This window comes from Myxine glutinosa, chromosome 1 (genome assembly GCF_964187855.1).
Source record: "Myxine glutinosa chromosome 1, kmMyxGlut1.1, whole genome shotgun sequence".
Taxonomy (NCBI): Eukaryota; Metazoa; Chordata; class Myxini; order Myxiniformes; family Myxinidae; genus Myxine; species Myxine glutinosa.
Genome location: NC_136261.1, coordinates 294,388,786 through 294,410,290, shown reverse-complemented (window position 1 = coordinate 294,410,290; position 21,505 = coordinate 294,388,786). Strand labels below are relative to the sequence as shown.

Sequence of the window (21,505 nt, the reverse complement as noted above, 5' to 3'; positions counted from 1 at the left end):
ATAACAAATTTATTATTGTCTCCAAAAGCATTTTCGGCCCCAAAAAGCAACCTATTTACATTATCATTCCTTTGTAGTTGAAATCTAATTTTAAGACCATACAAGACTTTATCATAATCACAAAATCCAAATATACCTTTCAGAGGTACTGCTACGGTATAACTATTCTCTGCTTTTGTATCATCATTATACATTGCCTTCCTTTGACTATAACCAGGGTCTGCGTTTGTACCCGTTGACACATCAGGAATAAAACCAACAGCTCCCTTACCCATTCTATCACTAAACGAATATAGTGTAAATTTCATCATTTCAGATGAAGCAGAGACATAATCAACCGCTTCAACCTCTTGTGTTCCAATATACAGGCGGACACTATCAAACATTTTCCAGAAGAAATCATTTACGAGTGTAGCATTAGTATTATTCGCAGCCTTAGTGAATTTAAATTTACACAGCAAGAAACTATCAGCTAGATTCAAGAAAGTTTGTTGATTATTTATTTCAAAACTTTTTGTTCCGTTTGAATTCCAGTCTGTTCCTGTTATAGCATTTACCTTAACATAGTCTTCCTTTTTAGTGGAGTTTGAAATGATAATCGTATCATCCAAATCATAGATACTATCAATCGCTTCCATACTTGTATTTATATCGCATTAAAATCGTTGAAACCCTGACCCAAGTATTTTAATGATTTTTTTGTTGTTCTTGTGAAGATAGTCGAGTTTTACCTTTTTTTATTTCTTTGTTTGCTTGTAATTTATGAGACTCCTTTTGAGCATCTTTTATACTCTTTATAGCACCCGCAACTGAGCCCACGGCAGAAGCAGTTGAACCAATTAGGTCTTTATGTTTAAGGATGGTTGAACCAATACCCATTCGAGTATCAATTATCCCATCTCCTTTATTTCTAAATTGATGTCCCACACCCCGTTGTCTCTTTGGTTTATAGTATCCTCTACCAAGAAACATACCTTCACCCTGATAGTATGGTGAAAGGAACATCCCATCCCCTGTTATTATTTTATATTTTCCCAACTCGTGTTTTCTCACAATAACCATTATTTATTTATTGAAAAACTTCACGTAGGTGAATTCTGATGGATATAATTTCATCATTAAAAGATATCATACGATTATCTTGGTCGGTTATCCTAAAATTTACTCTGTATATGGTTTTTCCTGACACAGGTAAATAAACAAGATTTTTTGGTTCCATATTAAATTTATAACCAATCGGGGTTGAGTATGCACTGAATGAAAATATTGTATTTGTTCTTATTCCATCGTTATAAGCACCATCAATCAAATCACAATGAATTAATACTGAATTTATACCGGAGGATATTTGAACAACATTATCACTGTAAAACGTCCCGTTGGTTTCAATCTTTTTTGAAGAGAAACCCAATAGCTCTCTAAACGATTTTTCAATCGTGAAATCAACTTTATAATTATTTTTAAGTTTAATAGTTGATTTTGAAGTGTGTTTTTGAATATCTATTACCATCTTTTTTGGTTCATCACCTTGTTCTTTCATAAGGCGAGAGACTTCAGAAGATATTTGAGAAATCTCGTAAGCTCCGGGTGAAACGGTTATAGTTTTATATCCACTTCCTGGATTATAACTAAACTTGTTGTTTTTCTCTGTGATATTAAACAAGGTATTACAAGTTTCCATCGACAATAAAGATGCCTCATATTCTTTTGTGGGGTCAAGTTGTAGTGGGTAAGGGAATGATGCTGTGTAATCACTCATTGTGAAATTAAAACTAAGAATTGTGCTTCTCATCTTATTTAATATCTAATAAAATATCTTTGTATTGACATTTATTAATTATTTTCATATTCATCAACTGGTCTAAAATGGCGGATGTTTCATTGAAACAATTGTTGTTTCCAGCCTTCTTACTACTGAACAACAATAATAGCCGATTAACTAATTGTGATGGGTCATTTGGAAGAAAGCTAACGCCCGAACCAAGCTTACTTAAAGCATCAATAATATGTTTCTCCTTCTCATTCTTCTTACTTTTACCAGCAACAGAAACTCCACAATCAAGTGCATTTAGCAACTCAATATACTCTCTATCTTCCTCTCTTTCCATATCAAGTGGTTCCTCAAAATATTTTGAACCGCTGAATCCGTAGTTTGTTAGAAGAAACATTAATCTTGGAGTTAATTCAACATTTGGTTGAGCAGAACTTAAGAACACCAATTTATCATTAAATATCAATAACTTTTCTTTCACAAGATGGAACTGTGGTGGTTCTTCTGTTGGAATGAGACCTGCTCTGGTTTTTGAACCCGCCGAATATTCATTGTTTTGAAGAGCTTCCACAACATAATTAGGGGGTTGATTTACCTCCTCAAGTTTCCGAAATAATCCTTCATCATCATATTCTAATTCTCCAAGTTCTTGCTCTGTCATTTGACTAAAATCTTTGAGCATTTGAAGTTTTTTCGGAGTAAATTCTAACGTGGGAACTGTAGGTGAAATCATTTGGTGAGTTTTTAAAAGTGGTTTAAAAAATTTCTCTTGTTTTCTTTCAAAGGCTTCTTCACCAGTTAGTTTCTGTCTCCGTTTCTTCTTTATCTCTTCCTGTTGCTTTACAACTTTTGAAACCAACTCTTGATGTTCTTTAAACTTTCTTGCTCTTTCTTCGGTATTCATTTTCTGTATTTATTTATTGAAAAATATCATTTAATGAATTGTAAAGGTCAATCGGAAAATTTTCCTTTTCTTCATCATTATAGTAAATGTGTTGAAATAAATCCTTTTCTTTAAATATTTCATCAAATTCTTTATTGGTATTAATATGAGTTATTTCTTCTTCACTAATACTTGTATCTCTGCTTTTCATACCTTTGCGTCGAGTCTCCTCACCGATATCAAAACCGAATGATAAAATCTTAACTCCATCACCACACAAATGTTTAATAATTTGTCTCATTCCTTCAGGATTAGTTCCTAAAATCCCAAGACCGTTAGGTTTTACTTTATTTAACTCACTCTTACAATGTGAAGATTTTGTAGAACCAAGAGAGACCTCCTCAAATATTTGACCTTCGTTCCTCAATCGCATATGTTTCTCCATTGAAATGTAGTAATAATCTTTCCCTTCTACTTCTCCTGGTCGCATTGCTCTGGTTGTAGTACCTACAAAACGAATCATAGGGTGTTTTTAAAAAAAACTTACAATCTTTTCATTTTTACTATTCAAGAGTTTAGATTTATGAAAGTTCTTTCCTGAAGCAGATTTACCCACAAGATTAATAATAATAGTTGTCATTTATGTGTGTAAAATATCAGTTAGTATCTCATCTTGTTTCACAACAATATATTTATATTTTCCAATCGTGTGTTTCATATAATTTTCAAATTCTTTTTTACTACATAACGTAGAGCAATTATCTCTCCAAAAATTATTTACATCTATTGAATTTAACTTAAATAAAATAAAAGTATTGGCATTGTTTCTTATTGAGCGTCGAGGGAGTTGAAAATATGACTGACTGAGATAAATACAATTACAAGAAGAGGGTCTCCCTCTTGTATAGTAGCTATCCATTACTGTTTGGTTTCTCTCATTAACACAATCATCAAAGATAACGAGGTTCTTTTTTTATTTATCTAAATCTTGAGGTGAAGGTATATCATCCGTATTATCACTGAGAATACAAGTTATGGGTTTTGGTTTTGATTTTGATTTCTGTGTATCACAAAATAATTGTATTATATCTTCAATATTATAATCATTTAGTTTGTTTTGAAGTTTAAATAAACCGATAATGTCTTCCTTTTTAAGACCCGCATTAAACCCGTGAGAGTAGTTGATACTCGGGTTGAAAACTTGACTTCGTAAAAATTATTAAATTATCATAATCTAAAAAATTAGGACTAAGGAGCATCTTTAAAAGCAAACAGGTTTTTCCACATCCGCTTGAACCAACTATTAGACATCTCAATGAATTTGGAATGTTTTTATGGTTATTAAATTTTATCTTATTTTCCCAAATGGGTAAAAAATCATTCATTTATATATTTGGAAAACAAGTCATCTAACTTTTTTTGAGTTATTTTAGAAACTCTATATTTTATCCTGAGTTCAGGTTTAATTTCAAAATAATTCATTATTTTATTTATATAGTATCTTGTGTTAACATTTCCATTAAAATTATTTTGAATAATAAATATCATTAAACCCTTATACATTTCCTCAATACAAATAGTCTCTTCCCTTGAAAGAAATGATGTATTATCATCACAATACTGAACATTCATCTCTCTTATTAATCTTGTAAAGTAATTCATTTTTGGTTCTAATTTAAAAGAGTTATATATATATATTTTTTATTTATTTATCATTAATTAAAATTAAATCACAGAAAATACATTGTTTATATAAACCCTCATTATTAAGTCCTATTCTATCACAATGGCGACAGATTTCTAAATTATCATATGGAGAGTCTGGAAATTCTAAATCTCCTTCTATCATATTTATATAGTAAATTTTTACTTAAACTAAACGCAAGTTTATTAGTTAATAAATACAATGTTTCAAAGCACAAAAGACAAATTTCAATCAATCTCTACTTCGGTGGAAGATATAGAAAAATATGTCAAAGATGTTAAATTGAACAAAGATAAATATGGAAATTTTTGGGTAAAACCAGTTATGGAAAATAACATGAGTCCCTCTATTTCATTTAAAGGAAGAGCTCTAACTATACCTGGAAAGACATCCATTAAAGTAAATCTAACAAAAGTTTCTCCTCTACACCTGGCAATTTATTCAAAGCTCGAAAAAGTGATCGATCGCGATACTTTGAAAATGAATGATTTAAGACCATCAACAATACTCGTGGAGAAATTTGTATTTACTTTAATAATCCAAAGGGTGTAGATCTAAGTAAAATGAATGATGATAATATTTCTGGTGAAATGTCATTTCGTTCTATGGTAGTTAGAGATTATTTAAAGATAACTTTTGATATTAAAAATGTAGAGATTGAATCCGTTAATGAAAGAAAGTATATTGGTATAGATGGAAAGGTTTTTTTCTGCTAATTAAATATGAGTCATTACAGCAGTGAAGATTTTACTATTTCATTGAACTCTGACGATAGTGATGATAGTATTTCATTGAACTCGGACGATGGCGATGATCGTAGTTTTATTGATGACTCGGATGTCTCCGATTGTGAGATTGATTCTGAATATGACCCTGGTTTTGATATGGATTGGGAGATGTAAAGGTGTTTTAGTTTAAGTAAAGTTATATATATAAAATGAGCCTAAAAAGCTCGAAAATGTGTTTTAGTTTAAGCACAGTGATATATATAAAACACTGTTTTCTTACCCTATAAATATGGTCGATTGTGATACTTGCGAAAAGGAAGTAAAACATTATAGAAAACACATACTCACAGTTAAACACACTTACAACATTCTAAATCAATTATCACCACTTCCGAAGAACAAAAAACATTGTAGTCTGTAATAGAGATATCCTAAAGAAGGGGTTCAAAGCCCATCTTAAAACAAACAAACACTTGTCAAAATTGTTTACTATTAAAAATACTGATGGTGCTTTCAAAAGACATATCAGGATTCGAATCTTTAACTTTAATCCTCCTGGTCCAAAGTCAATACTTGAAGCTGTAGAGATTATTGAACCATCAATGAAAGCCTTCGTTGAAAAGACTCTTCTCGAATTGAATTCAATCAAGTTTTACTTGGGTGTTAAAATGTTAATCTCAAAAGATTGTCCATTCACTGTTGAAAACATCACTGATTTAGCTTACATGAGAACAGGCACACACTTTATAACAACATACAATCAGATTAATCCCACTTATGTTGAACTTATCCAGCAAGAACAAGAATTTGAGCATACTATTACTGGAAGTGGTTGGAATATAGATGATACTATTTATTGACATTCATATTCTTAAATCAGATCCTCTAAACGCTTCTTCTTACATTGATTTACGAAGTGTTATCAAAAATAGAAAAGCAGTTGTCAATATCAAAAATAAAGACAATAAATGTTTTCTCTGGTCTATTCTTGCACATCTACATCCTCAAGATAGCCATGTTGAAAGAGTATCTCATTATAAAAAATATGAGAATACGTTGAAAACAAAAGATTTAAATTTTCCAATGGCTTTTAATGATATTCCTAAATTTGAAAAGATGAATAATTTATCAGTTAATGTTTATGGTCTGATGGAAACAAACAACATTCAGCTTTTGAAGCTTTCTGAAAATTATAATCAAACTCATATTAATATTCTTTATTTTAATTCAGAGGAAAATTCACATTATACATACATCAAAGATATTACAAAATTAATAAAACCACAAGTATGTAAAAGAACAAATAAAATATATATTTGTTTGCGTTGTCTTAACTTCTTCCATACACAAGATTAGATAAACATTCAAATTATTGTGGTGAACATAAATCAACGGTAATCAATATGCCTAAAGAAGGCTCAAAGATCTCATTCAAAGATGAAAAGAAAACAATAAAACATCCATTTGTTATATATGCTGATTTTGAAAGTATTTTAGAAAAAATTGATACTGCTTCTCCAGATCCAGAAGAATCATACACAAATAAATATCAAAAACATACTCCTTGTGGTTTTTGTTATTATATCAAATCATCCGTTGGTGATGAATATAACAAATTAGAGGTGTATAGAGGCTCAAATACCCCAGAGGAGTTTGTGAAACGACTAGAAAAAGACTGTGTTCGATTAAGAAAGATAATGAGAGAAACCAATAAACCAATGTCCTTGACGAGTGAAGAGAAAAGGGAATTTATAAAAAACAATGTCTGTCATATTTGTGAGGAGAAAATTGGTGAAGGTCTAAAGCAGGGGTCGGCAACCTTAGGCACGCGTGCCACCATTGGCACGTGGCAGCGTAATCATTGGCACACTGGCGAAAGCAGTGCATTATCCGCTGCATGCCAAATCACCTCTTGAACAGCCATTGGCTGTTGCGCGTGTTGCACTATAACAGTATTCCGGTGTGATGGTGCAGGGTGATGAGGTAGATGGATCAGAACAGAGTCGCCATTCCAATTCCAAATTATTTTACTGGAATAATAATCAAGGATGCACAACATGAGAGGCCGGCCTGGCGCATTCAAACACAATATTCGCGGCAACCGGATGTGCTGTAAGAACAGTGGTGTTGTTCACAGCAGATGGTCCGAGGCTGCATCTCCACTCATTATTATTATTCGGACTGGTTTCTGAGTTTTAATATTAATCTCATCATTATTCGTAATTGTATAATAATCGCAGATATAAAACAGGAGATGCAGGCTTGGTGCCTTCCGATACGCCGTTCGTGGCAACCTGAGATGATGTAAGAGCGACTGTGTGTTAACACCCGGTGGTCAGCGGCTGCATCTCCACTCTTTGTTATCATTCAGGCTGCCTTCTGCGTTTTAATATTAATCTCGTCATTATTTTGAGTTTTTTTATGGGGTGGTAGTAATGAAAATGGAGGTAGTAATGAAAATGGGGGTAGTAATGAAAATGGGGGTAGTAATGAAAATGGGGGTAGTAATGAAAATGGGGGTAGTAATGAAAATGGGGGTAGTAATGAAAATGGGGGTAGTAATGAAAATGGGGGTAGTAGTTTTTTTTGTAACGCGGCCTGTCTTATTTAGTTTGATTGACGGTACGGCCTCCCGCTCATATTTCCCACAGGAATTGCAGTGAAGCGGTTCAGGTTCGGTAGATGATGGCAACCCCGCTAGCTAAGAAAGCTGAAGTAAAGGTTTCGAGCATTCCAGCCCTCATGGACAGAAGAGTGGGGTTTTGTTTTTGAGAAGGACCGTGCTGTGTGTACTTTATGTTTTGAAAATGTTGGTTGTCGAACGTCGAGTGTTAAGCGCCATTTTGAGACAAAGCACGAGAAAACTTTCAAAGATCAGGCAGACAAGGCAGAATCCATCAAACGTGCCGTGTCCAGGTATGGGAAAGCAAGCCAACACCCTCAAAATCTTTGCCACTGCTAAAAACCATGCGACTGAAGCAAGCTATCGCATTGCTCATTGCATTGCGAAACGCGGAAAGCCATTCACTGATGGCGAATATATTAAGGAGGCTTTTCTCTGCAGCTCAGAGGTTCTGTTTGAAGGCTTACCAAACAAAGAGACAATCAAATCAAGAATAAAAGATATTCCCATGTCAGCTAGAAGTGTTGAGCGACGCATCGAATAAATGGCATAAAATGTCAGCGGGCAGCAAATAGCTGGGTTAAAAGATGCTGTGGTATTTAGCATTGCACTTGACGAGAGCGTGGACGTGAATGATATACCACGTTTGGCAGTCATGGCAAGATACTGCGATTCGACTGTAAGAGAGGAACTCTGCTGCTTAAAGCCAATGTCGGACACAACAAAAGGTGAGGACATAGCCAAGGTGTTTATGGAACATTTTGAGGAGCGAGGGATTGACATCAGGAAGATTTTTGCAGTGACAACAGATGGCGCCCCCGCCATGGTCGGGAAACAGAGGGGAGATGTCAGATTAATTGAGGAAAAAGTCGGTCACCCCATCATGAAACTCCACTGCATAATACACCAAGAAAACCTCTGTGCAAAGATGTCAAATTCAGATCTTAATGAGGATATGGCTACGGTAGTAAAGGTTATTAAGTTCATAGTTAAGCGATCTGCTCTGACACACCGACAGTTCCAGTCCCTGCTCGAGGAAATGGACTGCACATACAAAGATATCCCTCTCTCCACTCAGCGGATAGGTGGCTAAGCTGCAGAAAAGTTTTGGAGCGGTTTGTCAGCTGCTTTGATGCCATCAAGGCCTTCCTGGCTGAAAAGGGCCAAAACTACCCAGAACTCGAGGACGAGAAGTGGGTTGTGAAACTTATTTTTCTTACGGGTACTACGGGACACCTCAACGAGCTCAATCTCCGACTGCAAGGTGCAGGGCAAACTGTTTTGGACATGTTCGACACATGGACGGCTTTTGTCGGCAAGCTAGCAATCTTTTCAAGCGATGTTGCTACCTCCACTTTCCTCTACTTCAGACATGAAAGGGAGCTGTCCTCGCAGCACAGCATCAGCACCGCTGAAATATGCAAATACATGAGCAAGCTTGAGTCGGAGTTCACAACACGATTTGGGGACTTTCAGAAGTATGGACCCATGTTTTCCCTTCTTGATCAAGCCAGACAGCTTTGATGGACAAGAATTGGATTTATCTCTGATAGACTGGTTGGATACACAGGACATGGAAATGCAGCTGATTGAGCTGAAGAGTTCAACACTGTGGGTGACTAAGTTTGCAGAGCTACGGAAACAACTCGAAACCACGGCAGTGCAAGATCACGGAACCTGCATCTTCACCTGCTGGACAACCGTACCGAAGAAGTTCAGCTGTCTCCGGAACGTTGCACTGGCTTTGCTGTCAGTCTTCGGGTCAACGTACCTCTGTGAGCAGATATTCTCACACATGAAGAACGTGCTCAGCCCCTCCCGCAGTCGTTTGACAACCGACCACTCTGAAGCATGTGTGCAACTTAAAGCGATTAACTACAACCCCCAGATAATGGAGCTCAGCAAAGGAAAGCAGGGCCAGGGATCACACTGACTGGTAGGCATCTGTTTATTTGTAGTACACATGGGTTTGCATATGCAGCTGTTTGTCCATCTCTTTTTTTCCAACTCAGATGTGGATGTTTTCATGAGGATGGCAGCATTCTTGTACAGTACTGGTATTTCTGTTTGATACAGTTTATTCTCCTTTTTTGACATTTGTTCCCAATGCAATACTTTGTAAATGAGTTACTGAAAGCAGTGTTTTGAAATGGGGTCCGTGCATGTAATTTGTAACCTCATGGGGGACAAATTTTACAATGATAAAATGATCATTACAATGTCCTGATTATGAGAGATAAATGTTTCTTTAAAATGTTGTTGCTGTGCATGTAGCCGATATGGATGGAATTTAAATTCCATGTCTGTTGGTAAGTATTTTTTTGATGTGGTGTCATAATTAAACTTAATGTTAAACTTAATGTTGATATGGCACACGAATTAACAAGAACATTTCAAACTGGCACTTCATGGCAAAAAGGTTGCCGACCCCTGGTCTAAAGGTTAGAGATCATTGCCATCTCACTGGTAAATATAGAGGTCCGGCTCATCAAAGTTGTAATATTAATTATAAACTCCTCTCTTTCATTCCTGTCTTTCTTCATAACAATGCTAATTATGACACTCATCTATTTATCAAGGAACTCTCAAAGACTTCTGGAAATATCTCAGCAATTCCAAACACAGATCAGAAATACATTTCATTCACAAAAACAATTCATACATCTCCTATCACTCAGATCAGATTTCTTGATACATTTAAATTCATGACTTCGTTCAAAATCTAAAAGGGTTCCCATGTCTTTCAGAGTATTTTTCAGACAAAGATTTACTAACACAAAAGGGAATTTATCCCTATGACTATATGAACTCATTTGAGAGATTCAATGAAACACAACTTCCTTCAAAAGAAAATTTCTATAATAAATTAAATAATAGTCATATATCTGATAAAGATTATGTACACGCACAAAATGTTTGGGAAAAATATAACATCAAGAATCTTGGTGAGTATCACGATTTGTATCTCAAAACTGATGTGCTTTTGTTGGCTGATGTGTTTGAGGCTTTCAGAACAATCTGTCATTCTGGATATGGATTGGATCCTGCTCACTATTACACTGCTCCTGGATTGGCTTGGAGTGCAATGTTAAAAATGACAAAACAAGTTTTGGATTTAATAACCGATGTCGATATGCTTTTAATGATTGAAAAGGCAAAAAGAGGTGGAATTTCACAAGTATGCTCGAGCAGATACGCATAAGCAAATAACAAATATCTTCCGAATTATGATTCAACGAAAGAGAGTTCTTACTTGATGTACTATGACGCGAACAACCTCTATGGCTGGGCAATGTCTCAGGCTCTTCCTTATGGAAAACTTAGATGGGTAAAGGAAAAAGACTACAAAAAGGTTTTACAAAATGTATGTATCTCTACACAAGCTGAATTAGATGAAGAAAAAGTTGGTTATTATTTTGAAGTTGATATGACATATCCAGAGGAACTCCATAACCTACACAAAGATCTCCCATTTGCTTGTGAAAAGGAAATTCCAAAGAAGGCGTGGTTAAGTGATTATCAACAATCATTTAATGTAAAGGGTAAAGCGTCAGAGAAGCTTCTAACAACACTACACAACAAGAAAAATTATGTACTCCATCAAAGAAATTTGAGACAATGTCTTTCAAAGGGTCTCCGTGTTGAAAAGATACATAGGATTCTCAAGTTTAATCAGAGTCATTGGTTGAAAGAGTACATTGATTTTAACACACAACACAGGATTGAATCAAAGAATGATTTTGAGAAAGACTTTTATAAGTTGATGAATAACGCTGTATTTGGAAAAACGATGGAGAATGTTAGAAAGAGACAAAACATTCGTCTATCAACATCATGGAAACAAGCATCAAAATTAATCAACAGACCAAGCTTCTCGAGAGTAGAAGTTTTTACGGAAAACTTTTGTGCGATACATTTGATGAGAGAAAGCGTTGAGATGGACAAACCTATTTACATTGGTACCTCAATACCTGATTTATCAAAGTCCTTGATGTATGATTACTTTTACAATAACTTGAGAAAGAAATATCAAAATGATGTTAATCTACTTTATATGGATACAGATAGTTTTATTTTGAAAATTAATACTGATGATGTTTATTCAGACATGAAAAAGGACATTAATATCTATGATACAAGTAATTACAGTCCAGAGAGTGAGTTGTTCTCTTCTAAAAATAAAAAGGTGATTGGAAAGTTCAAGGATGAATTAGGAGGATATGTTATGAGTGAATTTGTGGGATTGAGGTCAAAGGCTCATGCTTATAAATACATTGTGAATAACATTGAAAAGACTGATAAGAAGTTAAAAGGTGTAAAGAAAAATGTTATTAAAGAAACAATAAACTTTAAGGGTTATTATAACTGTTTAACAACAAAGAAAGAAGAGTTTAGAATTTTTTTTTTTTTTTTTTTTTTTCTTTTTTTTTCTTTTTGTATACAAGATCGAGGCTCGTGAAAGAGCGAACATTAATCACACAGAAAGACAAACAGACACATAAAACAAATAACATCGGGAGCGGTAGACAAGATGGGGAGAGAGGGGGAAGGACACAAACACAACATTTGAGAGCAGGGACCGAGAGACATGGAGACATCGAGAGATCTGTGGGAGGGAGAGGGCTTTGGGGGGGGAGGCATGTGAAGGGGGGGGGGGGAGGGTGGGAGAGGGATAAATATATGGACACTGCCAGGATTTCCAGGAAAGAAGTTGGAATTTCAAACAAGGTGGATCTGGGGTGAATTAGTGGGGGTAGAAAAGATCAAGGTTTTGGATGGGGGAAGATAAGAGATGGTGGTGAACAGCTGTTTTAAAGACCTGGAGGGAGGGGAGGGATTGAAGGGAGTGTGGGAGTTTGTTCCAGAGGCGGGAGAAAAGAGGAATGAAAGAGTGAAGGTGAGCAGAGAGCCGAGATTTCGGCAGTTTAACCATCAGAGGGTTGCTGGCAGATCTTGTGCGACCTGTAGGAATATTTGGGGGACAGAGCACAGAGAGAGCTGGGGGAGCAAGGCCGGAGAGGAGTCGGTAGAAGACAGAAAGACCACCTACCTGCCTGCGGTGAGTGAGTGAAAGGCCCTCAGAGATAGCTTCATCGCGGGAGATTCCAATGATTTTGAAAGCTTTGGATTCAACAGCGTGAAGCCGAGCCAGGTGTGAGGCAGGAGCACCAGCCCATAGGGGAGAACAGTATTCCATTGAGCTGCGGATGAAAGCCTTGTATGTGGTGAGGAGCTCAGGTGTGCCGAGGAAGGACTTCGCACGACGGAGGATGCCCAGTCGGCGACTGGCTTTGGAGGCCAGCTTGGAAATGTGGTTTTCCCAAGAAAGATCATGGCAGATAGTGAGACCCAAAAGCTTGAGCGACAGAACTTCTTGGAGAGGATTGTTGAGAAAGTAGATGGGAGGGTTGTCCAGTCGATCTTTTCGGAGAGACATAGTAAGAGAGTGAGATTTGTCAGGATTGAAAGACATGTTCCACTTGTTTGACCAGTCTGTGATTTTGTCCAGGTCTTCAGAGAGTGAGGAGGCTGCAGACTGCCGATCTGAGGGAAGAGGAATGGAGCGGCAGAGAGTGGTCATCAGCAAAGAGATAGATAGGATTTTCCAGAGAGTCGGAGAGATCATTGATAAAGACCAGAAAAAGCACAGGGCCCAGCACACTTCCTTGGGGAACTCCAGCCTGAACAGGAAGGGGAGATGAGAGAAATCCATTCAGGGCCACACGTTGACTACGACCAGAGAGGAAGTCCGCAAGCCATGCATGGAGATTTCCATGGATACCATAGGAGGAGAGTTTGGTGAGCAGAGCTGGGTGCCAGACCGTATCAAAGGCCCGTGATATGTCAAGGGAGACAGCTCTGATTTCCTGTTTGGCATTGAGGACCTCCATCCATTGTTGAGACAGCAGAAGCTGTCTCAACTTTCCATAAGATTAATGGAATAAGAAGTTATAAACATCAATTATATACAGAAGAGATAAATAAGAAAGCATTAGGGGCTTTTGATGATGAGGTTTATTTTAAACAAGTACAAAAAGTTTTAATTAAAACAAAAGCTGCGTCTATGTTACACAATGCCTAGATGCAGCTGTGCCTCTAACGTCGATGTTATAGGCACAGGACATTCCTATTGATTCGATTACTTGATGTTATTTTTGTGCAAAGTGAAAATATATCTCGGCAATTTCCCGTGTGTGGCGACGAATTTTTAATATATCTCGGCATTTTCCCATCTGTTATTTCAGGCGGTGTATGACTGACCATGCAGCGATTAAAAAAATATATATCTCGGCAATTTCCCGTGTATGGCGACACGTGAACGAAGCTATGCTCCTCTCCACATTATTGTGACGACGTATAAATTAAATATTTCATCGTGACGATTGTCATCAAATGGACGAATTTTTAATATATCTCGGCATTTTCCCGTCTGTTATTTCGGGCGGTGTATGACTAAACATGCCGTGATTTAAAAAAAATAGATCTCAATGGACTTGAAGTTACAGGCCTTTGAGAATTCATTTCGTTCTATAAAGGGCAGCTTGCATCGGATTTTCTTCCCGTTTTTTTTCAACCGAGTCTAAAACTATGTTAGCGACTGTGAAAAATGAAATGATATATCGAATTTGATTTGAAATAAAACTGTGTGAGAGAGGAAGACACCACGGGCCTGCCAAACAGGCCTCAAAGCTATGCGAGTTAATAAAATGGTGGATATTTGTTTATATTAAGCCTCTCCCAAAATGGGTGGAGCTATGGTTCCCAGAATGGGTGGAGCTTTGAGGTTTTGTCTTCTCTGCAAGAACAAGAAGAAGAAGAAGAAGAAGAAGAAGAACAACAACAGCAGAGGGCACTCTATGAGCAGCGTCTGTGACGCGGCTAAAAATGGAATTGATAGTCTCCCTTATGGTTATATAAGTATATAAGTGATAAGATATATAAGTGATAAGATATATAAGTGATAAGATATATAAGTGATAAGATATGTGATAAGATTATATAAGTGATAAGATATATATATAAGTGATAAGATAATGGGGTTATGGATTTTAAGGGCTCCTGCCACCTTTTTTATAAGTAAATAAATAAATGATAGAACCAAGTATTAACCAGACTAATGAGTGGAGGTGTAATCAACCTTGGTATATAAATGGTAAACATAACGAATGTAAAAAATATCAAATAGGTATAATTGAAAAGGCAACTGGTAAAAAGTTCACAAAACAAATAAGAAAATTAATTTAAATGCCGGTGAGTTGGATAAAAAAGATGGAAATATTTTTGAGTGGACGGAAAACTTTGATGGTTGTCAGGAAAATATATACTTTAATTTAAAAATGGTGTGTGGCACAGGAGGCGCTCAGACAAGAACATTGAGGGAGGTTTACCATTTTATCTTAGCTCAGTTAAAATATCTTGATAAAGAACCAAACTCAAACATCTTCTTTGTTAATATATTAGATGGTGATGGTAGTGGTAAGAGAATTAAATTATTTCCTACGCATAAACAAATATTTGTAGGATCATTGTTTGAGTGGTCTACTCAGGATCATTGATATTAAGAGAGTGAGAGGGAGCAAATATTCGTAGAATCATTGTTTGAGTGGTCTAATGAACAACATTGAGAATAAGAGCATGTCAAAAGGCTAAAAGGTTTGTAAAGAACAGGGTGGGAGAAATAGAGGTGTTTTGGGGAAATGAGGGTGAGAGAAAAATTTACATGTAAGTCAATGGGAAAATGAGGGTGGTCCAGGAACAACATTATTACCCTACTCATGTTTACCCCAAATCAATTGAGGGGAAAGCTCATACCGTAGGAAGGTGGGTGCGATGCGAAGAACCACAGTGCAGTTCTCCATTTGGGAATTTCCATCGTAGAAGGGGTCTCTGAGCACTCGCGTGTCGGAGGTGGTGCACGAGGCAGCACGTGTCGTTGGGATACCCAGGTGGTGCATGGCCTCACTGCACAGGAATTCCCTCAAACTCGAGCGCAACACCTTTCTCCCGTCAGACTGCCTGTGACAAAGTAGACCATAATTCATCCCTTTTGAATTGTCTGAATTTTTTTGTTGCCCACAACACATTGCAATTGGATTACCGCACAACTGTACTTGCAAGGAAACCTGGCCAATAAAAAGGTTTTTGGTTATACTTGGAAAATATTGGTGGCATGATATGAACGTCCTCTTCTTCATAGGCAAAATGTACTATAAAATACAATTATTATCATTATTATTATTACTATTATTATTATTATGAACACGTCTCTTGATGCCATGACCAAAATTTTAATTTCTAGGTCTTAGATAAATAAGTCCAATATATTTAATTACCTTATCTCAAGTTACTTATAGTGGGATCAACTTCAATCCATTGTCATTTCAACTCATGATCAACCTCGGAACAGGAACCTTCCTGCTCCGGCCTTTAAAACCAAAGCACAAAATCGAAGTTATTAATTGTACCTGCACAATAAGGCCTGGGGGGGGGGGGGGGGGGGATTCCACTTTTCGAACAACTCTTGCATGGGCCTCAAATTGTCATCAAATGGGCCTCAAATTGTCATCAAATAGGCCTCAAATTAACATTCCACTTTGCCTCAAAGGAAGGACGATGCCTCGGCAGTGTCTCTACAGTGCTAAGTCGAGTTGCTCAGAGTTGAGTAAAGTGTAGAAGGTCTTCATCTGAAGTATACGTGTGGGTCCCCACTTTGGGCTGGTGCAGCTCCTCCCCATCTTTCTCACCTGAAGGATTGCTGCGCAGCCCCCCCCCCCCTGTGCATATTGGTGTCCGTGTTACCCCTTGATCAGCTGTCAGAATGCTGTCCTCTATCATTTACAATGCATTCAGAAAGTATTCAGACCCCTTCACTTTTTTCACATTTTGTGATGTTGCAGCCTTATGCTGAAATCGTTTAAATTCATTTTTCCCCTCATCAATCTACACTCAATACCCCATAATGACAAAGAGAAAACAGGATTTTAGAAAGTTTTGCAAATTTATTAAAAAGAAAAAAACTGAAATATCACATTGACATAAGTATTCATACCCTTTGCTTTGACACTTGAAATTTAGCTCAGTTGCCTCACATTTCTCTTGATCATCTTTGAGATGTTTCGACAACTTGATTGGAGTCCACATGTGGTAAATTCAATTGATTGGACATGATTTGGAAAGGCACACACCTGTCTATATATGGTCTCACAGCTGACAATGCATATCAGAGCAGAAACCAAGCCATGAGGTCAAAGGAACTGCCTGCGGAGCTCAGAGACAGGATTGTGTCGAGGCACAGATTTGGGGAAGCCTACAAAAAAAAAAATTCTGCTGCATTGAAGGTTCCAAAAATGGGAGAAACTTCCAGAAGGACAACCATCACTGCAACACTCCACCGATCTGGGCTTTATGGCAGAGTGGCCAGACGGAAGCCTCTCATCAGTGAAAGACACACGAAAGCCCGCTTGGAATTTGCAAAAAAGCACCGAAAGGACTCTCAGACTGTGAGAAACAAGATTCTGTGGGCTTTCATGTGTGGTTGCGCTCTGAAACTTTGGATCCCAACTCGTCCCTTATTTACCAACCGATTGCTCTGAAACCCAATGCAGCCCTTCTACTCGACTCGATGGGTTTTTTTTAATTGGGTCATTTCAACCATGGTTTTATTAGGCCCGTTCTGGTTTCACCAGAGGTGACTATAGGTTTTTTTTCTCCGTCCGTCCCACCTGTAGTTTTCAGACTTTTCCCCCCCATACCATTTAACATATTCAACTGAAACTTGGTACAAGGCTGTATTATGACAAGTTAGAAAACAAGTTCGAGTTTTGGGATGTTTCACCAATTTTTCAGAGTCATGGCCCTTTTGGGACTGAGAAAATATGACACCCATAGGGGACATGTATTGCAAAGCAATTCTCGCTCATGTTTAACATTAAATTATTCATCAACGTCCGAGATGGTCACCTCGGCAACTTTTGTAAAGTGAGCATGAGTGAGGATAGTGAGTTAACCTGGAACTACACTTTTGGAAGGCCTTTTTTGCGATGCTGATGTAAAAATTTTAACCATCATCCGAAAATACACAATTTGGTGTCGGTCTGTCTGTCTGTCGAACCGCGATACATTCGGTGTTTACTCATCCAATCGCAACCAAACTTGACAGGTAGACTAGGGGGTTACACGATGGAGGTTGTAGCGATTTAACTTCCACTCCCAAACCAAATGGGGGTTTCCCCCGCCAAGGGGATTGTGTGTTGAGGGTATAGCCGTATCAAGATAGCTTGTTGTGGCGTATTCCAAAGGCCGCTTCTAATAACAAAAGCAACAAGCGTTACGCCTAGGTCCCCCGTCGGTGAAGTGATGCGAGTTGACAAAGTGGAAGACGCAAGGCGGCCATCTTGGATTTTGACGTGGTGACCCAATTTTCAATAGCGTTCTTCATTATGCCGAGATACACCCACACACCAGATGAGAAGTTCGTAGTTCGTTTATTTTTCAAGATATTTCGCTCACAAGGTTCAGATATATATATGGTGGTGGCCATCTTGGATTTTGACTGGCGATTTTGTCCGTCCGTGCGTAAGCGAAGGACCGAATTCTAATTTGGTGTGTGGATGCAACAAGGCATATGGAAGAGCCTTATTGAAAATTAGGTCGCCACGTCAAAATCCAAGATGGCCACCGCCATGTATGTCTGAACCTTGCGAGCGGAATATCTTGAAAAATAAATGAACTACTAACTTCTAATCTGGTGTGTGGGTGTATCTTGGCATAAGGAGGAACGCCATTGAAAATTGGGTCACCACGTCAAAATCCAAGATGGCCACCACCATATATATGTCTGAACATTGTGAGCGAAATATCTTGAAAAATAAACGAACTACTAACTTCTAATCTGGTGTGTGGGTGTATCTACGAACAAGGCAGAACGCTATTGAAAATTGGGTCGCCACGTCAAAATCCAAGATGGCCGCCTTGCGTCTTCCACTTTGTCAACTCATCACTTCACCGACGGGGGACCTCGGCGTAACACTCGTTTTCAATAGGGTTCTTCCATATGTCTAGTTGCACCCTAGACATATGGAAGTTGCACCCTAGACATCTAGTGTGGTGCATCAGCATCAGGGTCAGCCCCGAGAGCCGCGACAAAACTCGCCTGGGTGTCCAAAGCCGCGAAGAACCGGTCGGCCTCGGCAGCGAGAGCTCGGGGTTCCGTCGTCGCAGAACCGGCCAACGCGAGGCGGACTCGTGCCGGCAGCTGGCGTCGAAATAACGCCCGGAATAGAGCGTTCGGGGTTTCGTCGCCCATCAACGACAGCATATGGTCCATGCGGACCGACGGTCGTGTGTCACCGAGCTCGGGGAGGTCCAGGAGGCGGTCGGCCCGAGCGTCCACCGTGAGGCCGAACGTGGCGAGGCGGAGACGCTTGATCGCCTCGTACCTGCCGTCGGCCGGTGGGTTCCTCAGGACCGACACGACGCGGGCGGCCGTGCCGGGCCCGAGGGAGGCGACCACGTGGCAGTACCTGGTCTCGTCCACCGTGATGCCTCGAAGTCGGAACTGGGCTTCTGCCTGCAGGAACCAAACTTCGGCTTGAGCCTCCCAGAACTCGGGGAGTTTGATTTGGACCGCGTTGGTTGCCATTACTGTGGCGGGTTCGGGTAGTCAGCGACGGCTGACCAGAACGTCGGAGGGTCACCAATGAAGCGCGGTGCTACGCACGCGACTTGTATAACAAGGAGGAAGCGGACAACGCGGTAAGTTCAAGAGTCTTTATTATAAGAGCTCAACTGTAGCATTGGAGCGCTCCGGGCTGCGCGCCCAGTGTATATCCCGCGGCCACGCCTACCCCTCGGGCGTGGCCGCCGCTCACTTGGTGCGCAGAATGATGCCAGTGAGCTTTCGTGTCCGCCACAATATTAAACGCAATATTAATAGTAATAATAACTTCCCTCCCAAAGAAGTTTCTGCCTTGGACAAACGCTGTGTTAACGTTTATAAATATAAGCTTATCGTGGAAAAATCTTTACCGGAAGTAAAATTATTATAAACCACAAACACGTATGGTTTTACCTTTTTAAAGTCGCGACTGCTGTTTAACACCAAACTGAAAGAAATTTGGAGGAATCCCGATATCCGTGAGGCAAACGCTGCTTATCACGTCGATGATCGCACATAAACGAAGATCTACTGTGATCTATATACCCCTCCATGTTTAAAAACTCGACTCCTGCGCGCTTCTGTGTTTATGACTTGCGATATTTGCCCGAGTTATAGTTACCTGGAGTATGGGGTCGGTCCAGCGCCCTTGAGTTGTAGCTCCCAGCGGTCATCCTGCGGTCCCAGCACTTCACCCAAATACATGGCGGCGCCATCTCCCAGTTGCCCAGCGAAGTTACCAAACTGGTGTCCGCAATAGCAATGAGCTGCGGGTTCAGTCCCAGGGAGCAGCCGGTTTCCACACAGGATTTCGGGGGCGACCGCCCGCTCCGCCTGCGCTGGATCGAGTCCCAACAAGCGGAAAGCCGGCGCAGAGGCGGCGACGAGTCGCGGAGCAGTTACGGGGCTCGGACTGACTCGAGAGAAACACGCTCCGGGGACTTGCCTCGATCCTGGTGCTCGGTTCGTCTCCACGGGCAGGCGACGCAGCGCCAAGTTATCGAAGCTCAGAGACTCGAACGCCATTTCCTGACGGATGCTTCGTACGGGAGTAGAGTATATCAGCCGCCGCAAAAGGAACATGGGCCAAGCAAACAACGCAGTGACGGTTCGACCATGCCTAAGTGTTGATTTCATAACGTGATCCATATCAAGTTACTCCTTAACAGCGATTGGGTTGTTTTTTTTCACAAGACACGACTTAACTGTTTTGATAAAGTTTATATAAAATCATTAACATAATAACGAAAACTATCACAACAATCGAGGTAAATAATGACCCCTACCATACACCGCCCATATGGCAAAGCCAGCTTTGCGTTGACTGGTGCAATATTTGCTTGGTGTTTGTTGCAAAGTTCAGCTTGGTTGGTACATCAATATATAGCGTATAATTACGACAATTTCACAACATTCCATGTAAGCAAAGACCCTTACCATACACCGCCCATATGGCAAAGCCAGCTTTACGTTGACTGGTGCAATATTTGCTTTATGTTTGTTGCATAGTTCAGCTTGGTACATCAAAACATAACGTATCATTACGACAATGAGCACAAAACTCCATGTAAACAATAAGCCTTACCATACACCGCCCGTATGGCAAAGTTAGCTTTCCGGCGACTGGTGCAATATTTGCTTGGCGTTTGTTGCATAATTCAGCTTGGTACATCAAAACATAACGTATAATTACGACAATTGCCAAGGCATTCCATGTAAACAATAACCCTTATCATACACCGCCCGTATGGCAAAGCGAGCTTTCCATTGACTGGTCCAATATTTGCTTGGCGTTTGTTAAACAGTTCAACTTTGCACGAAAAACCCGAACGATAATCACATCAATCGGACTGCAAACGAGTCGAGGCCGGTTGTGGGAGAAAATATGTTTATTCCACAACCATAAACCAACCACCTCGTCTGTCCATTCCACGACTCCTTCGAGGCACATTGGCATTCCAAAACAATGGAATGCCGATCGATAGACCAAAGCAAAGCAAACGACTCACACTTTGATTGACACCAAGATCATATACCCCTTGGGAGGCTACACTCGAACTACCCCGCCAAGTCTACTCCATTGACTGGACCCTCAGTTATCCTCCATGAAGTACACCACCATTTTAAACGAGTGCATTC

General features: G+C 39.2%; 1 protein-coding gene across 1 annotated transcript in view; it reads right to left on the bottom strand.

The window, feature by feature from the left end:
- SELENOO (selenoprotein O) overlaps positions 1-20,693 on the bottom strand; it is a 71,515-nt gene extending 50,822 nt beyond the window's left edge. The window contains exons 1-2 of the mRNA XM_068134504.2: positions 19,989-20,693; positions 15,523-15,726 (exon numbers count right to left, since the gene is read on the bottom strand). Of these exons, the coding sequence (XP_067990605.2) occupies positions 15,523-15,726; positions 19,989-20,515 (731 nt within the window). The 5' untranslated portion in view covers positions 20,516-20,693. The remainder of the gene's footprint in view (positions 1-15,522; positions 15,727-19,988) is intronic.
- Between the last annotated feature and the right edge of the window lie 812 nt (positions 20,694-21,505).